This window comes from Linepithema humile, chromosome 2 (assembly GCF_040581485.1).
Source record: "Linepithema humile isolate Giens D197 chromosome 2, Lhum_UNIL_v1.0, whole genome shotgun sequence".
Taxonomy (NCBI): domain Eukaryota; kingdom Metazoa; phylum Arthropoda; class Insecta; order Hymenoptera; family Formicidae; genus Linepithema; species Linepithema humile.
Genome location: NC_090129.1, coordinates 35,227,788 through 35,243,499, shown reverse-complemented (window position 1 = coordinate 35,243,499; position 15,712 = coordinate 35,227,788). Strand labels below are relative to the sequence as shown.

Genomic DNA, 15,712 nt, shown 5'->3' with positions numbered 1-15,712 from the left:
CAGTGTATGAAATAAAAATTTTCAAATCTAAGAAAAATTATACATACACAATGGTACATACACATTGATATACAAAAAGGCTAAAAATCAGTTTTTTCATTCTTCTAATCTAATAAGTGATAAATAATATTCATAAAGTATGTATTGTAGTTGAAACATTTAATTACCTAGATTTCTCGTGAATGATACAGATTGTTCTAAAGTGAGCTTTGGTTTGGAGGAAGATTGTTTCTAACAGTTTCTAGAAACGAGAAAATCGGCAAACGTCATCTAGCGAGCGCGGGCGATGAGGAAGAACAATTGAGCGCATGCGCGGTTGTGTAGTCGAATAATCTCGAAAAGAGCGGCAAACCAAATATAAAGTGGCGCGTCGGCCGCTGTTGCGCAGTTACTAAAGTATAATTCGCGGTTGAAAGATCGTGATTTTCGTAGCGAATTTCTTATTGCGTAGTTTGACAAGTAACATCGCGAAGCATCGACGTGCCTCATATCGGTGTTGAAAAACGCAAGTGAAGACTGCAAGGTATATATATAGTGATTCAGTTACTATAAATTTGTCGCGTCACGCATGGATTATTGATTTAATAATGATAATAATACTGACTTATATAAATTAATTGATTACGAGAATAGATTTGATTTTATATTTTATGTAATGCTACAGGGTTGTATATGAAAAGAATTCAACAGCTGCGAGCCATAATTGAGAGAAAATATTCCTAAAGTTTATCTATAAATTTCTGAACATATACTTGTCTATATAATTTTTATATTAGAGAAACAAAATTACTCCAACTATTTTATTTATTTATTGTATTTACAGGGAGAGTCTATTTCGTTCAAATTTGTAATAAGCCTAGTAAATATCATTTTTATTGCAGAACTAAAATTATTAATTGTTCATCGTATAGTTTTGAATAAAATATATGAGATGATATAGCTGCTTTTGAATTTTTATACGATTACTTAGTGCATTCTGTACACAAATGTGAAATATATTCCAAAATCAAATAATCTACCTATACATATTTGTATAACTAAAGGACAGAGCACACACAAATATTTCTATTGACGAATCTGCTCAAAATCATTGTTTTCATATTTCCTAAACTCACTAAAACAGAGAGAAGCTTTTTCTTTATCTAGAAGCTTTTTGAAACGGATATTTAGAGAAGCATTCTTTTAAAAATCTCAGCTTACGCTATTATACAAGTAATATTATTTATATTCTTTCTTGATATCTTTAAATATTAAATGTTTTATTTATTCTTTCCATAGAAAATCATGGCTTTGGTACCAAGAGGTGTGTTCCGCAACTGGTGGGATGAGGTGGACCGCTTTCATCGTGAGGTGGAGGAGCACTTCCAGCTGTTGACTGTGCGTGAGAGGGATCCGTGGCAAATATCGAGAATTCCGTCTGTTCGCGAGACGTTCCGGCCGTGGCGTCGGATATTCGAGAACCTGGACCGCCAAGTGGGCGGTGCAGCAATTGTCGAGCGTAACGACGACAAATACCAGGTGATCGTGGACGTGCAACAATTTGCACCAGAGGAAGTCACTGTGCGCACCGACGACAGATGTATCACCGTCGAGGCCAGGCATGGACAAAGGAAGGACAACCACGGCTATATATCGCGTGAGTTTATACGCCGCTATCTGCTGCCCAGGGGCTACGACATCGGCCATGTAAAACCCAGTTTGTCGTCCGACGGTATCCTGACCATCACGGCGCCCAGATTGGTACTGCCGGCGCCGGGCGAGCGTATTGTACCTGTTCGACGAACCTATTTGCCGGCCATCAAAGCTGTGTAATGTGCTAAAACGTTCTCGGATAACGCTAAAATGATCCAGAGTATGAAAAATGTCTGAGGGATTGTTTAAATATTTTTGGAGATTATTTTTGGAACTAATAATTGCAGATGCCATTCTATAATCAATCAATGAGATAATTCAGCGAGTCTGGAAAAAAAAACAGAGATATCAGTAAAATATTGGCGAAAGTTAATTTGCTTGTATAGTGCCAAATATTTGGACGACCTTCAGACGGCTTATGAAATTCGGCTTCCTCGCAAATGTCTATTACTAAGTATAACCATGTATCGATATATATGTATATCAGTATTGATATATATGTTTATCAGCATTGCACTGTACGTATGTTAGCAAGGATGAGTCACGTTCGTTACCCGATGTTCGTTTGATCCATAGTTTTAGATGGATGAAAAATAAGACTTAAAATATGACTTTCTTTTCTCTGCTCCTCTTTCTAAATTATTCTATTTGTTTGTTTTTCTCAACATTGTGTAAAGCTATTGCATTCAACTTCTCAATTGTGATCGTGAATCCTTTGCACGTTTGAATAACTGCGATATTTAATTACAACAGATTATTCAAGCACACATATCTATAGTGGCCACTGATTATTTTCTTGTATCTTTAACAAAATGCTAAGTTGCACGATACTGTTAAAAATTACGTCGTTTGAATTATAGAGATCTCAACGTTCCGTTTCTAATGGTTTATATCGTTGCAATTTAAAATGTAACAACTGCTATTGCAAATTAGCTTTTGAGCTACTGCAAACTGCTATATAGCTTGTATCTCTTATATAATTATTCATTTAGTTCATTTGTATTTCATTAGCTCGACAATTCAATCTACTTTAAACTTTGTACTTATACGTTTATAGGCTGATTACGTAACAATTCTTTTTAGCGAGGAATGACAGTTGTATAGAATGTGCGTTAACGATATAGGTAAATCACGCAGTGCTGATTACTCGTCACTAGCCAGGAAGTAAAGCAGAAGTATAAATGTAAAATATTACGTAACTGTAGTTCAAACGATTGTGTTCAAGCGACGATTAAATGCATATTCCACATTCATTATTAATAAGATGATATGACTTTTGAGTACTTCTACTTGCTTTTTCTCTTAAAACTCATTATGTAACTTGTCATAATAGTATTTCGTTATTAATACCATTTTGAATAAAGATATAATTGTTTCAATTTAATTTTTAGTTTATTATTTTTGATCAACCTTGTCTAAAAAATTTATATGATTTTTACAAACTTTTTTCATTTTTTCTATTTATGTGTTAAAATTCGCTTTAGACAAGCTATATTTCGTAATAAAATTCTATTTACAATTGTACGTATAATATGGAAAATCAAAGATGGATTTAAAGAATCAAAGTGCATACACATTGGAATATATGTATGTCAGAATTAAACGCAAAATAGATTATAAATAGGATTTTGTCTAAAATTATAGATTATTTAAAATGTGTCTGCTATTCGATTATTGTCTAAGTTTTGCTTACGACGGACCTCGGTTCTCTTCGCTGTCGGAAAACGGCACTTGATCCTGCGGCGACGTCGGTTCCTCCAAAATTGTTTCTTCCGGCGGAGTTAAACCCTGGATCCACCTAGCTTGTTCCTCTATATCTGGAATTTTCTCGTCAATCAATTTCTCCACATCCACTTTGTTCAATTCTTCCTGTATGCGTTTCCTCAATGGTCCCTCAATCGCGTCCATAATTTGATACCTACAAAAGTAAAAAATAATTAACGTAATAAAAAAAAAAAAAAAAAAAATTGAAGAAGCTTAAATAAATTCGATGTACACAATCGTTTTTTTAAATTCCCAATGATATTTGTATGATATATCTGTCGCTAAATATTTAGATATATCTATATATTCAAAGATCTCCACAATATTCAAGAAAAATCCATAAAAGAACATATCCATAGTCTCCGATCGAGACGATCGATCCGATCCAATCCAATTGCTTATATAAATTTACTGAAGAATTTTCTGAAAACTAAAAATGCGAGAACTAATTTTAATGTTGAATCAAGTATTTTGATATTTTGTTTGCAAAATTTACATAAAATAATTTATACAACTTCAAAACTGAAAAAACTATGGAATTTGAACCTTATAGCATATTATTAATGATAGTGATTTTCTTCATCACGTTAGATACGTCTCATAATTCTCATTGTGATTCAATTAGAAGTAAAAAAGCGCCAATTACAGCCATCGCCTTGGGATCGGCGCGAGACGCATATTTTACAAGGCCACGGCCATTATACGATTTACCGTAAAAGGTTCGGCAGTATATTAACGCTCGCTTCTATGAGATAGTCGAGCGTGCCAGCGCCATGGATTCTCGTCTGGATGTTGCCCAATTCAAGCTCCAGCTCCTCCAGGGCGGCGCGTTTTCGCGTATCTAGCGACTGGCTCAGCTTCACCTGAACCCGGAAGTACTGCACGGTGAAGGACACAGTGCCGGCGCGCGACAGGAAGCCACCGATCACGCTCACTTCCCAGTGCGTCTTGCCTTCCAGTTCCTGAGTGCCAATATCCAGAAGCGCGTACATCTGTATAAGGTGTGGTACATATAAGCTCTGCGATAAACAAACGTTACCCACGCACGTGCAAATTCCCAAAACCGCACGTGGTGTCGACTCGCAAGTATGGTATCTTACGTAACATTATGCAATGATCGTCGCAATTATGATAATACAGCTGACTTGCGTATCAATAACATGCACTGCGATTATACGGTCTAATGAATAATAAAATTTGTTTGATAAAATTTATTTAAATCGGAACTGTCAGTCACTTGTAAATTAATGTTGCTAATAATGTTACAGATAGATAGATTCCCTAAAATACTACTCACAATTCCATTCTCCATGCTTATTGTTATATTTCCCATACGATAGAAACTGGCCAGACCAGTGATCCAGGTGTGCGACGAGGTCACGGTAAATACACCAACGGTCTGAGTATAATCTTTTAACTTGTATGGATCATAGCCCATTTGCGAAACTTGCTTACGAGCTTCTGCGATCGCCATGTCGAAGGGTGAAATTGAATTAGGGAAATATTGTGGTAACTGCGATATTTGTTTATTCACCTCGCCCCTGCAAATATATCACATTATGAAGAAATGTTCGAAATAAAAATAGACAAGTAAAAAATTATTATAAATTATCTAAAAAAAAAAAAAAAAGTAAAACAAGTGTTACATTATTTAATATAAAAACTTTTCAACAAATTACAAAAAATATAAAAGCTTTAATAAATTATTAAATATAAATTAAAACTTCTTTTCTTTTACTTATCTTTTTATCTTTTAACACATGTATATATAAAAAGATTATCCTCCAACAAATTTACGGATGTCATACCTCACATTTGTATTAACTTCCTTCAACATAAAGGGTTTGATACCATCGAAAAGAAAGGCGCCCATTGAATTAATAACACCTTGGAAGACCGAGCCCAGAAATCCCAGATTTTTGAAATCAAGATCAATTTTCTCAAATGTCAGGTCCATATCGATGTCTTGGGCCTGTAATTTGCCGTCGGTGGCAACTTCTAGCCTGGCGATACCTTCCACGTTTACGCCGGTAAGTTCCACCGTAAAATTGCCAGTAGATCTCGAAAGCCATGACGATATCGTATACAATCCGCGAATATGAAGATTGTCGATTCTTACTGCGACGAATACCTAGAAAAAGTACATTCGCCTCTATGTATATATGTATATATAATGTTTACGATATAACTACACATTAGCAATATGTAATATCCAAAAACATGTAATGTAATAAATATATAAAATGCAAAATTAAAAGAATAATAAATTGCTAACTTGAAGAAAATAAATAAATAAAAAATAAACAAAAAAGTATTAGAATAAAATGTGTGCAATTATATTTTAAAATTACATCCTTCATTAAATTAATTTTATTGATTTTTTTACTTCTGTTAATTTGAAAAATTTTATTTTCTTTTAAATTAATCAGAAATATGCTCCCGTTTTTACTGTATAGCATTGCGATATGTATGCATATTGGTTATCAACTTTCTTCTACGTCTGCATAAAATATGACTTATCTTGTTTTCTACGAAAAAGATATACATGCAAGTTCAAACATTTTCTCAAAAATGTGTAAAATATTATTTTATGCGCATTAAATATTATTTCCTCATAACTATTTAATGTGTTATATTCATTAATTAAAGCGCTAAAATTGAAAGTAGAATTTGCAGAATTTATTATTTTGTCAAGACCAAAATTTCGATTAATAAGATTTATGATATTTCAATATTCGTCGGCATCATCAAATACTTTGCATTGTCTGATTTATAACTATATATTAATATAACTTATATTTGTTATTTTATCATAAAAAATATAATTGATATATAATGACATATAATTATTAATAATTTAATTTTTTAAAAAGATTGAACAACTCTTTCCATGTACATTTTGTATAAGATAAACCATTTTTATTACAGAGTATTGGAAAAAATTATCGTATTAATTTAAACCTTGAGATTTATTTCAGCATGTTTTTACTTAAGCTTTTATTTCTATTATTTTTTTGTTTTAATTTTTTATTCTTACCTGCATACGAGCCAGTTCTGACTCCACATGTTTGATACGAAATTTGGACAGACCATAAACGCTGATCTGTTTAAAATTCATTGTGTATATAGAAAATGAATGTTTCATATCCGGCACCGGCATTGGATCCGGTATCGGCGCGCCTGGAAGCCCTATCGGATCGTCTTGCTGATAATGCTTGAGAATTGCTCGAATTTGATCTCCAAGTCGTTGTTCGCCCGCTGCCATCTGAGCTGCTTTGTCTTTGTCTAAAATAAATCGTATTTTGCTTAATTAAATGACACAATAATATTAAATAATATTAATTCTACATTCGATTCTTTTATTTATTAAAATTAAGTGCAATTTATTATTTTTTATTTATTAAATTAAATAAATTAAATTATCAACGTCTTAATAAATTTTTGTTAAGAAAACATTATTTCCGCAAATAAGTTATCAAAGTTTTGCGCGTCATTTATAAATGCAGTTAATGATTATCTTATATTAATTTACGTTACGACTGCTCCTTGGACTATATACATTATATTGCGCAAAATGAATAAATCATCTGTATGAAAAATAATATTATGAAACAAATAGCATGTCAATCGTTTTTATTTGCTTCAATAATAGCGATTAGTTTTTCAAAGTTCAGCTTTTTAGTTAGACTTTTGTAAACAAGAAGTAATAGAAAAATTATAGTTCTTCTCTCGTGCGCATAATATTTAATTTGATTAAATGACATTGAAGCAATTTGGCAGAAATATTTAATTAGATTAAAATGTATTTAAATTTACAGGCAATATATAAGCTAGAAGTGAAAATCAAAAAGGAAAAACGTATTCTATGTCTATATAGTATTTAGTTTAATTAGATCATGTTTAAACAATTTGCGGGAAACACAAAAACTAAAAAATAATTCATAAAAAATCATATTGATTGACAATCATACCTATCAAAGATGATGAAGTGTTGTTCACTTTTAATTCATCGTCAGCACACGATGTACACAGGAAGCAGCACACTATCAAAAAGGCTATCGGGTACGCTCCCATTTCCGATCGAACCGAACGCAACTTGTACTGCATGTCGTTTCAGTTTTTTTTTTCTCTCAAGAATGCAATTAATGTATCACTCAATAATTGACTTTATTAATGTCGCGATTAGAATGCCATTATTGCATAAATGCGGAATTTATTAATTTTTCACAATTGTTCTCTTTCTTCGTTGCAGTTTTTCTTTCAAAAAATTTAGCGATACCGTTTACTTCCAAAGTGATGAATTAACATATAAATTTATTCTATTATTAATTTTATGATTAAATGCCACGCTTTGCCTTTAACTGGCACTGATCTTTTTCAGTCAACCGATGAATGCTTATCAATAAACGACGACGAGCAGCGTGGTCTACGGTCATCTATAGAGGAGGTACACGCGTTCGACTGGCCGTGGAGTACGTCAGAGAATTTAGTGGAACGATATCTCTGACAGGTCATTGAGGGAGCGAGGGTCAATCGCTTTATCTCCATTCGTGCCCCTCCCTCTCGCCATCCTTCTTCTTGCCTTGTTTCCTCCTTATCCACCTCTTTCTCCCTTATTATGCTCATCCGATTCTCATCTCTCAGTGTAATAGCATTAGCATACGTTGCGCAGGTTGTGTTATCATGATCAATTGCATGATCATAAGCAAAAACAATTTTTGTTAGATCAGCAAATGATCACTGAAAAAGTTGGACTTTTGATCCAGAAATATATCTTATCAGCAGCATGATCATTTCGGAGAAAATAGACAAATTAAATTAAAATTTGTCTTAATCATATTCTGAAATATGAATCAAATTAATTTCATTTAATTAAATTTTAATTTATGCGCTAAATAATAAATTTAAAATAAATAAATAAAAAATAAATTATAAATTAATTTTTTGAGAAATAATAAGGGAAATGTAAGTTTTCGCAATCCAATCAAGAGACTTCTTAATACAAATTAAATATTAATGTGAGACTAATTTTTCAAAAATTTAGTTTGCAATTTTAATTAATTTTACAAAGATATATTCTTATTTAATCGCTTTTAAAACAATGCAAATTAAGACTTACATGTTGCTTTTCCAACTAATCATTCCATTCATAAATTAGTTTTTGCATCCTGTTCGTTATGACCTTAATAGCATTGTTCCGGACGTTAAATAAATTTCTATTGCGTTGCCACGACTGTTGGAACATCAAATCTGCATAAGATTCACAGGATGTTATCTCAGAAATAAAACGGCTAATTGTAATGATACAATTATAATTATTATAATCTTGTACATACCGGATTAGGTTAAGTTGTACAAAAATACAAAGTTGCAATACAAAAATAAAGATATAGACAGATAACAACAACGTAACTAAATTATAACACAATATGACATGCGGAATAATGATTGTTCATCATTTGCAATTTTGCTGCACTTTGACGAAAAACGAAGAGAAGTATTTTGACAAATTCCGGACTGACACAATATTATTACAAAATTATTCGAATACACCTCTGCAATTTATTGCAACTCACGATCGATCATAACTCGAAATCTATCAAAATGTGATATTGCAATTCTCGAAATATCGAAACAATCGAACAAATTAGGGTACATCCAGATGAACTTGCATAGGCACATAAGTTTATGCATAAGGAAATGGACCAATCCAATTCCTTCTACATATGTTTATGCGGTAGATTTATCTGGATATACCCTTAGTAATTAGATACTGATTGGCTAAATGGAATGGCGGAAAGTTTAAATTGGCATATTTATTCGAAATAAATTTACATGTAAAATCAAATCTCATTCCCGAATATTATACATATAACATACCTTCAACGTGTTTTTATTCGTGGCTATATAATATACTTTTAGCGGTGAGCTATGAGGGAAATATGCTCACGGCCATGTGATGTCTTACCGAGTGAGATGTGTTCGTATTTGTAGTCACGTGACATAGCAGTTGTGTTTATTTATAGATGCAAGTCTATCAAGTGTAACTTGGCAGATGTATAGTTGGATTTTAACTATATTGAACTACACCACTACATTTGTGCATTGCAAAGCGTGCGACAAATTTTCGCGTGACAGAAGTGATTGGTGAGATATCTGACGAGAGTTTTCGTGTTCTGATGCAGCGAACTTTCTGAGAACACGGACTGCGTGTTTTGAAACGAGTGCCTTGCATACCATAAGATTATTATGGTCTGGTGAAACGTTTGAAGGCTGAATGTTGATCCTACAAGAACGATACACGATGCACGGAAATGCCACTTCGGAATTAGTCTTTCAGTATTTTGCTTCACAACAGTAATTAATAAACACAAAAATTATGTCGAAACCTGATGCGCCGAAATTTGTTATAGCGCTTTTCTCCTTTAAAGGAAAGAATAACGATGAAGTATGTATAAAAGAAAATAGTAATATGAGATAAAATAAGATATATGAGTACCATGTTCTCCGAATAATCGTCATAGTTTCTAAAAATACATTCTTTGATTATACCTATATGTAACATGTTTTATTTTTTTAGTTGTGTTTTAAGAAAGGAGATGTTATAACGATAACTCAAGTAGATGATGAAGGATGGTGGGAGGGCACGTTACATGACAAAACTGGTTGGTTCCCATCTAATTATGTCAAAGAATATAGAATTCCAGGTATGGTAATGATTGTATTTAGATTTGAACACTTCAAATGATCATTTTTATGTAATTCAATTTGTTCTTGGTCCTTTTGTAACTTCTATATATTCTAATATTTCTATATTTCTATATATTCTAAATTTATGAACTGATATATACAGATGGCAGTCACACATCAATTAAAACATCTCCAGAAAGGAGTCCACAAGAATCACCAGCGCATCAAAAACTTAATCGAGATATAGTATTGAAGGATATTGTGGATTCTGAAAGAGTAAATGTAGCAGAACTGCAAGGTTTGGTGAATAATTTTTTGCAACCTCTTGAAACATCAAATATGTAAGTTATAATACATAACGAGACGTTTAAGAGATATGTATATGTTTATTGCTTATATTATTATCGGACAATTTTATATAGATTGAAGAAAGATGAATATAAGCAGCTACTTGGTAATATACATGAAGTCCTAGAAACTCATCAATGTTTGTTGGCAAATGTAGAAGCAAGTATCTTACAAGGACTCTCTGCAAGAGTAGGGAATCTTTTTTTAACTATTGCACCAAGGCTAAAATCCATTCATACAGCATATTGTAATAATCATCCACAAGCTGTTTGTATATTAGATAGATACAGGTAATTACTGAATTATATATAATAGATTAAGTGTTTTTGATTATGATACAAGTATATCAATTGTACATTATTTTTTAGAGACGAATTAAATGAATTTATGGAGCATAGTGGAGCCATATCACCTGGTATATTGGTATTAACTACTGGTCTTAGTAAACCGTTTCGAAGATTGGATAAGTATTCTGCTATGCTTCAAGAATTAGAAAGGTATACTGAAAAGAATCATCCCGATAGAGGAGATACTCAACGAAGTATAGTAGTATATAGGGAAATTGCGGTATGATTGATTTATACATTTTTTGTACATAAACTATTGATAATTAACTTGCTTATCGTAAGGATTTCTTCTATCTATAGGATCATTGCGCTTCCATCCGTAAGCAGCGTGAATTAGCTCTTCAAATATTAACTAGTGGAATCAAGGGGTGGGAAGGTGAAGAATTAAGCTCACTGGGCGAGATTATTCATGTTGGCTCTGTAACTCTAGCAACCGGCGTAGATCGTAGAGATAGATACTTCGTTTTGTTTCCCACTACACTATTGATGCTTAGTACCAGTCCAAGAATGAGTTCCTTTATTTATGAGGTAGATTTGCAAATATATTGCGCTATTTAAAAAAATACAACTTTAATATAATAAGATTTCAATTTGTATTGCGATTATTTGTATAGGGAAAACTTCCATTAACTGGCATTAATGTAACTGGAATTGAAGATATAGATGAAATAAGAAATGCTCTGGAGATCACTGGTATGGTATTAATATTTATACAAATGCATTATAGTTTTATCTTGTAAAAGAAAAAAAATTACCACAGATACTTTGTGATTTAGAAGCAATAATAAGAACAAATATATGTAAATTAAATTGCAAAGTAGTAGTGATTACTTATCAAAGTGGCGATACATAGATAATAAAATGTGATATGTGTGTTTTAAGGACCAATGATTGAAAGTATCGTCGTGCTGTGTGCCACAAAAGAAGAAAGACAGCGTTGGATCGATCTCTTGATTCAGGAACAAGGCACCAGCCTGTTGAAATCGCCAACCATGTCTCGTGTGAGTTGCCATCATCCCCCGTATGCGCGACTCTCCAGATACTTTGCGAAGCTCGTGAGGAGAAAAATCATATATCCCGAATTGATGAAAAAGTTATTATACATTCAATATGTCTTGAAGCCAGATTTGAGTGATGTAAAAATGAGGAAATGCAATGTGACTTATACTATTTTCCCTGCTCATAGTAGCAAAGGATCAGAGTCGGATACTATCACTGAAAGTAATATAGAGGAGGAACCGCGAGTAATGTGTAAATCCTCGTTAATGTTGGATGTTCGATATGTAGTAGACAATATTGATCTTAGTAGAGTGGGAATAGCGAATACTTCTTCACTCACGAATTTCGCACAGAGAGTCGATTGCGACGACCGTTGTACCTTTGAAACTAGTAAAAGTTTACCTGCTGGCGCCACAATGTGTCACGTCCTGGCAAACGTTCCGCTCGCGTCCAGCAAATCGTACACGACGAATCTTCAAGCACGCTATAAAGAATTTGGTCGGGAACGTTTTGAAATTTCGCATGACAGACAGCGCAGTGGTTTGGCAAAAAAATATTTGAAGGGCATCGAGGTTTATCCGATGAGGTCGGATGTTTCAGTTCGACTATACGATTCCATGAATTTTGTACAGAAAGATAACTGCGATAGCGTTGAAAGAGAATTTCGAGAAACATGCACAAATACTAGTTTACGATCGTCCGATTCGGGAATGGCCGAGAGTTGTCACTTGAATTCGTCTGAAATTAATTCTTGTTACAAATCATATACGTCTAGTCATACTAAATGTACAGATCCTGTAAGAACATCCCATAGCGAAAGCGATAATGATGAAAATAAGTTCGAGCATCAGTGCATCTGCTCCTCACCATTTGGCTCCACACCTCGAGATAGCTCCCACTCTCTGGCTTCGTCCAAAAATATTGATGAATGCACAAATCTTACGAGATCTAATAATGTCAGTAGCGATGCTAATAACGATTCGAATAATAGTGGAAAAAAGATTCAAGAAACTATATTAACTTACCCTCTGATAAATTATGGAAACGCGGAAAGACAAGGAAAAAGGTACACGCAACCGATACCGTATGTACATCAATGTATAATTAAGAAAGTTGGGAGACGTGTAGTTCGTCCAATCCAACCGATTATGGAGGAACATGATGAATCGACAAATCAAGTGTATTCGTCTGGATTATATGCTCATTGGTGGCTCAAGAAACCTATCCCGATTTTTGGATGCACAGAACAAGGCAAGCTTCCATGGCATGGCTGTTTCTTTGATCATTTTAGTTTTTTAACCATGCTGGCGTTTTTACTAATTATCATTTTCCACCAAAAATTGTATGCTCTTATTTCACAGCCATGTTGTGTGAAGTAAGCTGTCGCTTTACTAACACAATACGTTATAGAATAGCCTTGAGAAACAACATTTCAAAAGTTTTTGCGTATGCCTTTATTTTATCGCATTACTGTGATACACTTCAAGAATTTTAGCCAATTTGATTTTGAGTAGATATAGCTTTAGTCTTTAAGGATGTGCACCCTAGAATGATATAAATCTGATTCTACATAAAAAAAATTTTGCATTAAAAATAGGATTGTACAAAACAGTAGAAGAAAGATTTATATAACAATATATATAAATTACAACATAAATCAGAGATGTTAACAAAGAAATTTATATGCATGTATATATATATAATTGAAACAATGATATGTGATTGAGATATTATTATAAATAGTGCTGTATATTGTAGCAGATGAACAATCAGACGAACGGGAAGCATCAACGACCAACAATGGAGCATTGTATGTCTCCAGGGATTAAGACACCTTGGAGTCTCGCATCATTAAGACCTGCTCCTCCAATTTATTCTCTTAAGAGCTTTGGAAAGATAGATTCCACTACAGATACATCGCGTCCACCACGATCATGCAGTAAGATTTATATATATCTATAGAATGAATATCTGATTTATGTGACTAATTTTTTAATTTGCTTTCTATCGTGTTCTATCGTGTGTTCTGCATTGTAGATGAGCGGCAGTTTGAAGAAGATGCGATTATATTGAAAGTAATAGAAGGCTATTGTCTTACTGTCAACGCTAGATTTACTGTACATTCTGGAGAATCTAATTGTAAGCTTTTCGAAATGATTTGTAAACTCCTTTCAATAGGTATCTTTTACGTTATGAAAAAATTATATTCTTATTTTTCAGCAATGATAGATTATGATTCACAAAAATCACGCGACAGAATATCATTTACGCATAACAGAGGCAATTGGGAATCTTGTAACGATAAGTGAGTATAAAAATATGTTATTTCTAATTCTCACTTCTTTCATACATACACATAATTATTACAGTAAGTTTAAAATGGGATAATTATAATAACAGTTAGATATTATAATAATATTGCTGTATAATATTAATACATCATATTTGCTCTTTCTATACATAGGACATTAACAGAAACCGTTAAAACCTTGAAGAATCAAATGACGGACTTGCAATCACAAATGTTACTACTAACAAAACAATTAGATGAGGAGAGAAGATCTCGACTTTCATTGGCTGCTACAGTAAAACGTAGCATGGGAGTCATAGATGGATAAAGATGGCGATAACTTCAAAGAATATGCAATTATATCACAAGAAGAGTGTTCCAAAATCCATTTTACGCAATGTTTATTTCATACGTACAAGTTAATCATAAAATATATATGTCGCGTGTTGGAATGTTTTTATAAAGTTTACTATTTGCATAATATATATATATATGTGATAAACATAGGATAAAAACATATAACATATGAAAAGAAATTATTTATGTATTTTTTTAGAATATTATACAACTTAGCAATAAAGAATACTTAAAAAATGGTCTTATCATTATGTTTGTTCGTTATAAAATGTCTCTCACAATTTAATCTGTAGTAGAAGTAATTTACAAATATAATTTATTTTTTTAATTTTTGGATTTAGAAAAATTGTTAATGTCAGTGTGTAATTCAATATGATGATAGTGATGTAATATTACTTATATTTACAGTGTAACATTAATATAATGTTACTTCACAATATAATATTTTAGATTGTGAGAAAAGTTATGTACTCATCTTAGTTTGTTTTTTATGCGCTCTAACTCATTAACTCTGCTCCGTGCATGCTCTAATCTGTGCCATGCCATTTGTAGCACTTTCTGACTCGCGTATCCAGAACCTTCATGTGGTTGGCCTATAAGACATATTAGAGACATGTTAGAGAAATACATATTAAAAAATATATTTTAATAATAGATATAAAATAAGTATACATACCAGTAGAAACTTGTGTAAGATAATTAATCTGTTCACTCAATTTAGTTTCCAATTGTCCCAGAGTTTTTATAAATTGATGTGTGTGAGATTCTGCTTGTTTCAAACTAGATTTCTCTTTGCTCAGTTCCAGGCAAGCTTGTCCTGTATGAAATGATAAAGTATATCTTAATCACACATTTTGTACATCAAATATTTTGTTTTGTATATTTATACATTTATATCTAGTGCCTTATTTTGTATAACTTGCAATAATATAATTATATAGACCATAAAATATTAACAATTACCTGCACTTTGTAAACACAATATAATATCCTTTTCAATATTCTCTAAAGTTTGGATTCTTTCCATTGGAGGTGTCATTGTGATTCTTATTTGTATAATTATTTTTTTAAATAGAAATCAAAATAAATTTATTAAATCTCTTCAACAAATTTCATTCACCTCCCGAGCCAAGTGAGGTTAGGTTAAAATAACTGAAAGAACCTGAACACAGCTCCCTCTGAACTAGTATTGCTACATTAGTATCGCTATCACGACGCATGTGTAACGAATGAAAATACAAATATTCTTATATGTTTTAATCATCTTTTTAAAAAAATAATTATT

The 15,712-nt window shown here is 32.5% G+C and overlaps 4 protein-coding genes across 6 annotated transcripts; 2 read left to right on the top strand and 2 right to left on the bottom strand.

The window, feature by feature from the left end:
* The first annotated feature begins 362 nt into the window (after positions 1–362).
* On the top strand, positions 363–3,016 carry LOC105679354 (protein lethal(2)essential for life). Its single transcript, XM_012379329.2, has 2 exons — positions 363–523; positions 1,279–3,016. Exon 2 carries the CDS (start codon positions 1,285–1,287, stop codon positions 1,810–1,812), a length of 528 nt encoding a protein of 175 aa, XP_012234752.1. The 5' UTR covers positions 363–523; positions 1,279–1,284; the 3' UTR covers positions 1,813–3,016.
* LOC105679352 (uncharacterized) lies at positions 3,003–8,889 on the bottom strand. Its single transcript, XM_012379326.2, has 8 exons — positions 8,733–8,889; positions 8,516–8,646; positions 7,368–8,237; positions 6,434–6,681; positions 5,205–5,527; positions 4,694–4,937; positions 4,108–4,388; positions 3,003–3,550 (listed from the first exon to the last, which is right to left on the bottom strand). The coding sequence occupies exons 3-8, from the start codon at positions 7,501–7,503 to the stop codon at positions 3,322–3,324; spliced, it is 1,461 nt and encodes a 486-aa protein (XP_012234749.1). The 5' UTR covers positions 7,504–8,237; positions 8,516–8,646; positions 8,733–8,889; the 3' UTR covers positions 3,003–3,321.
* Positions 8,890–9,402: 513 nt separating this feature from the next.
* Positions 9,403–14,398, top strand: RtGEF (Rho-type guanine nucleotide exchange factor). Of its 3 annotated transcripts, none has more exons than XM_012379427.2 (12): positions 9,403–9,844; positions 9,977–10,103; positions 10,250–10,427; positions 10,509–10,724; positions 10,803–11,001; positions 11,082–11,309; positions 11,396–11,474; positions 11,664–11,782; positions 13,542–13,719; positions 13,818–13,919; positions 14,001–14,085; positions 14,245–14,398. In XM_012379427.2, exons 1-12 carry the CDS (start codon positions 9,776–9,778, stop codon positions 14,396–14,398), a joined length of 1,734 nt encoding a protein of 577 aa, XP_012234850.1. In that variant the 5' UTR covers positions 9,403–9,775. The 3 variants fall into 3 exon arrangements, 2 of the variants coding, with proteins under 2 accessions (XP_012234850.1, XP_012234849.1); XM_012379426.2 differs by having other exon boundaries at positions 13,539–13,719; XR_010888632.1 differs by lacking the exons at positions 14,001–14,085; positions 14,245–14,398 and having other exon boundaries at positions 9,767–9,844; positions 11,664–13,031; positions 13,539–13,719.
* Positions 14,399–14,454: 56 nt separating this feature from the next.
* On the bottom strand, positions 14,455–15,616 carry MED11 (mediator complex subunit 11). The gene is made up of 3 exons (XM_012379428.2): positions 15,391–15,616; positions 15,104–15,244; positions 14,455–15,020 (listed from the first exon to the last, which is right to left on the bottom strand). The coding sequence occupies exons 1-3, from the start codon at positions 15,464–15,466 to the stop codon at positions 14,899–14,901; spliced, it is 339 nt and encodes a 112-aa protein (XP_012234851.1). The 5' UTR covers positions 15,467–15,616; the 3' UTR covers positions 14,455–14,898.
* Between the last annotated feature and the right edge of the window lie 96 nt (positions 15,617–15,712).

Bases quoted from the DNA above. Each gene is read 5' to 3' on its own strand.
- LOC105679352 (XM_012379326.2), bottom strand. From the start codon at position 7,503: ATGCAGTACAAGTTGCGTTCGGTTCGATCGGAAATGGGAGCGTACCCG. The intron at 6,682-7,367 runs GTATGATTGTCA...GATTTATTTTAG, and splicing joins CACTTCATCATCTTTGATAG to ACAAAGACAAAGCAGCTCAG. The intron at 3,551-4,107 runs GTAAATCGTATA...TTACTTTTGTAG, and splicing joins ATACTGCCGAACCTTTTACG to GTATCAAATTATGGACGCGA.
- LOC105679354 (XM_012379329.2), top strand. From the start codon at position 1,285: ATGGCTTTGGTACCAAGAGGTGTGTTCCGCAACTGGTGGGATGAGGTG.
- MED11 (XM_012379428.2), bottom strand. From the start codon at position 15,466: ATGACACCTCCAATGGAAAGAATCCAAACTTTAGAGAATATTGAAAAG. The intron at 15,245-15,390 runs GTAATTGTTAAT...CATTTCATACAG, and splicing joins ATTGTGTTTACAAAGTGCAG to GACAAGCTTGCCTGGAACTG. The intron at 15,021-15,103 runs GTATGTATACTT...TATGTCTTATAG, and splicing joins TCTTACACAAGTTTCTACTG to GCCAACCACATGAAGGTTCT.
- RtGEF (XM_012379426.2), top strand. From the start codon at position 9,776: ATGTCGAAACCTGATGCGCCGAAATTTGTTATAGCGCTTTTCTCCTTT. The intron at 10,725-10,802 runs GTAATTACTGAA...ATTATTTTTTAG, and splicing joins TGTATATTAGATAGATACAG to AGACGAATTAAATGAATTTA. The intron at 13,920-14,000 runs GTAAGCTTTTCG...CTTATTTTTCAG, and splicing joins ACATTCTGGAGAATCTAATT to CAATGATAGATTATGATTCA.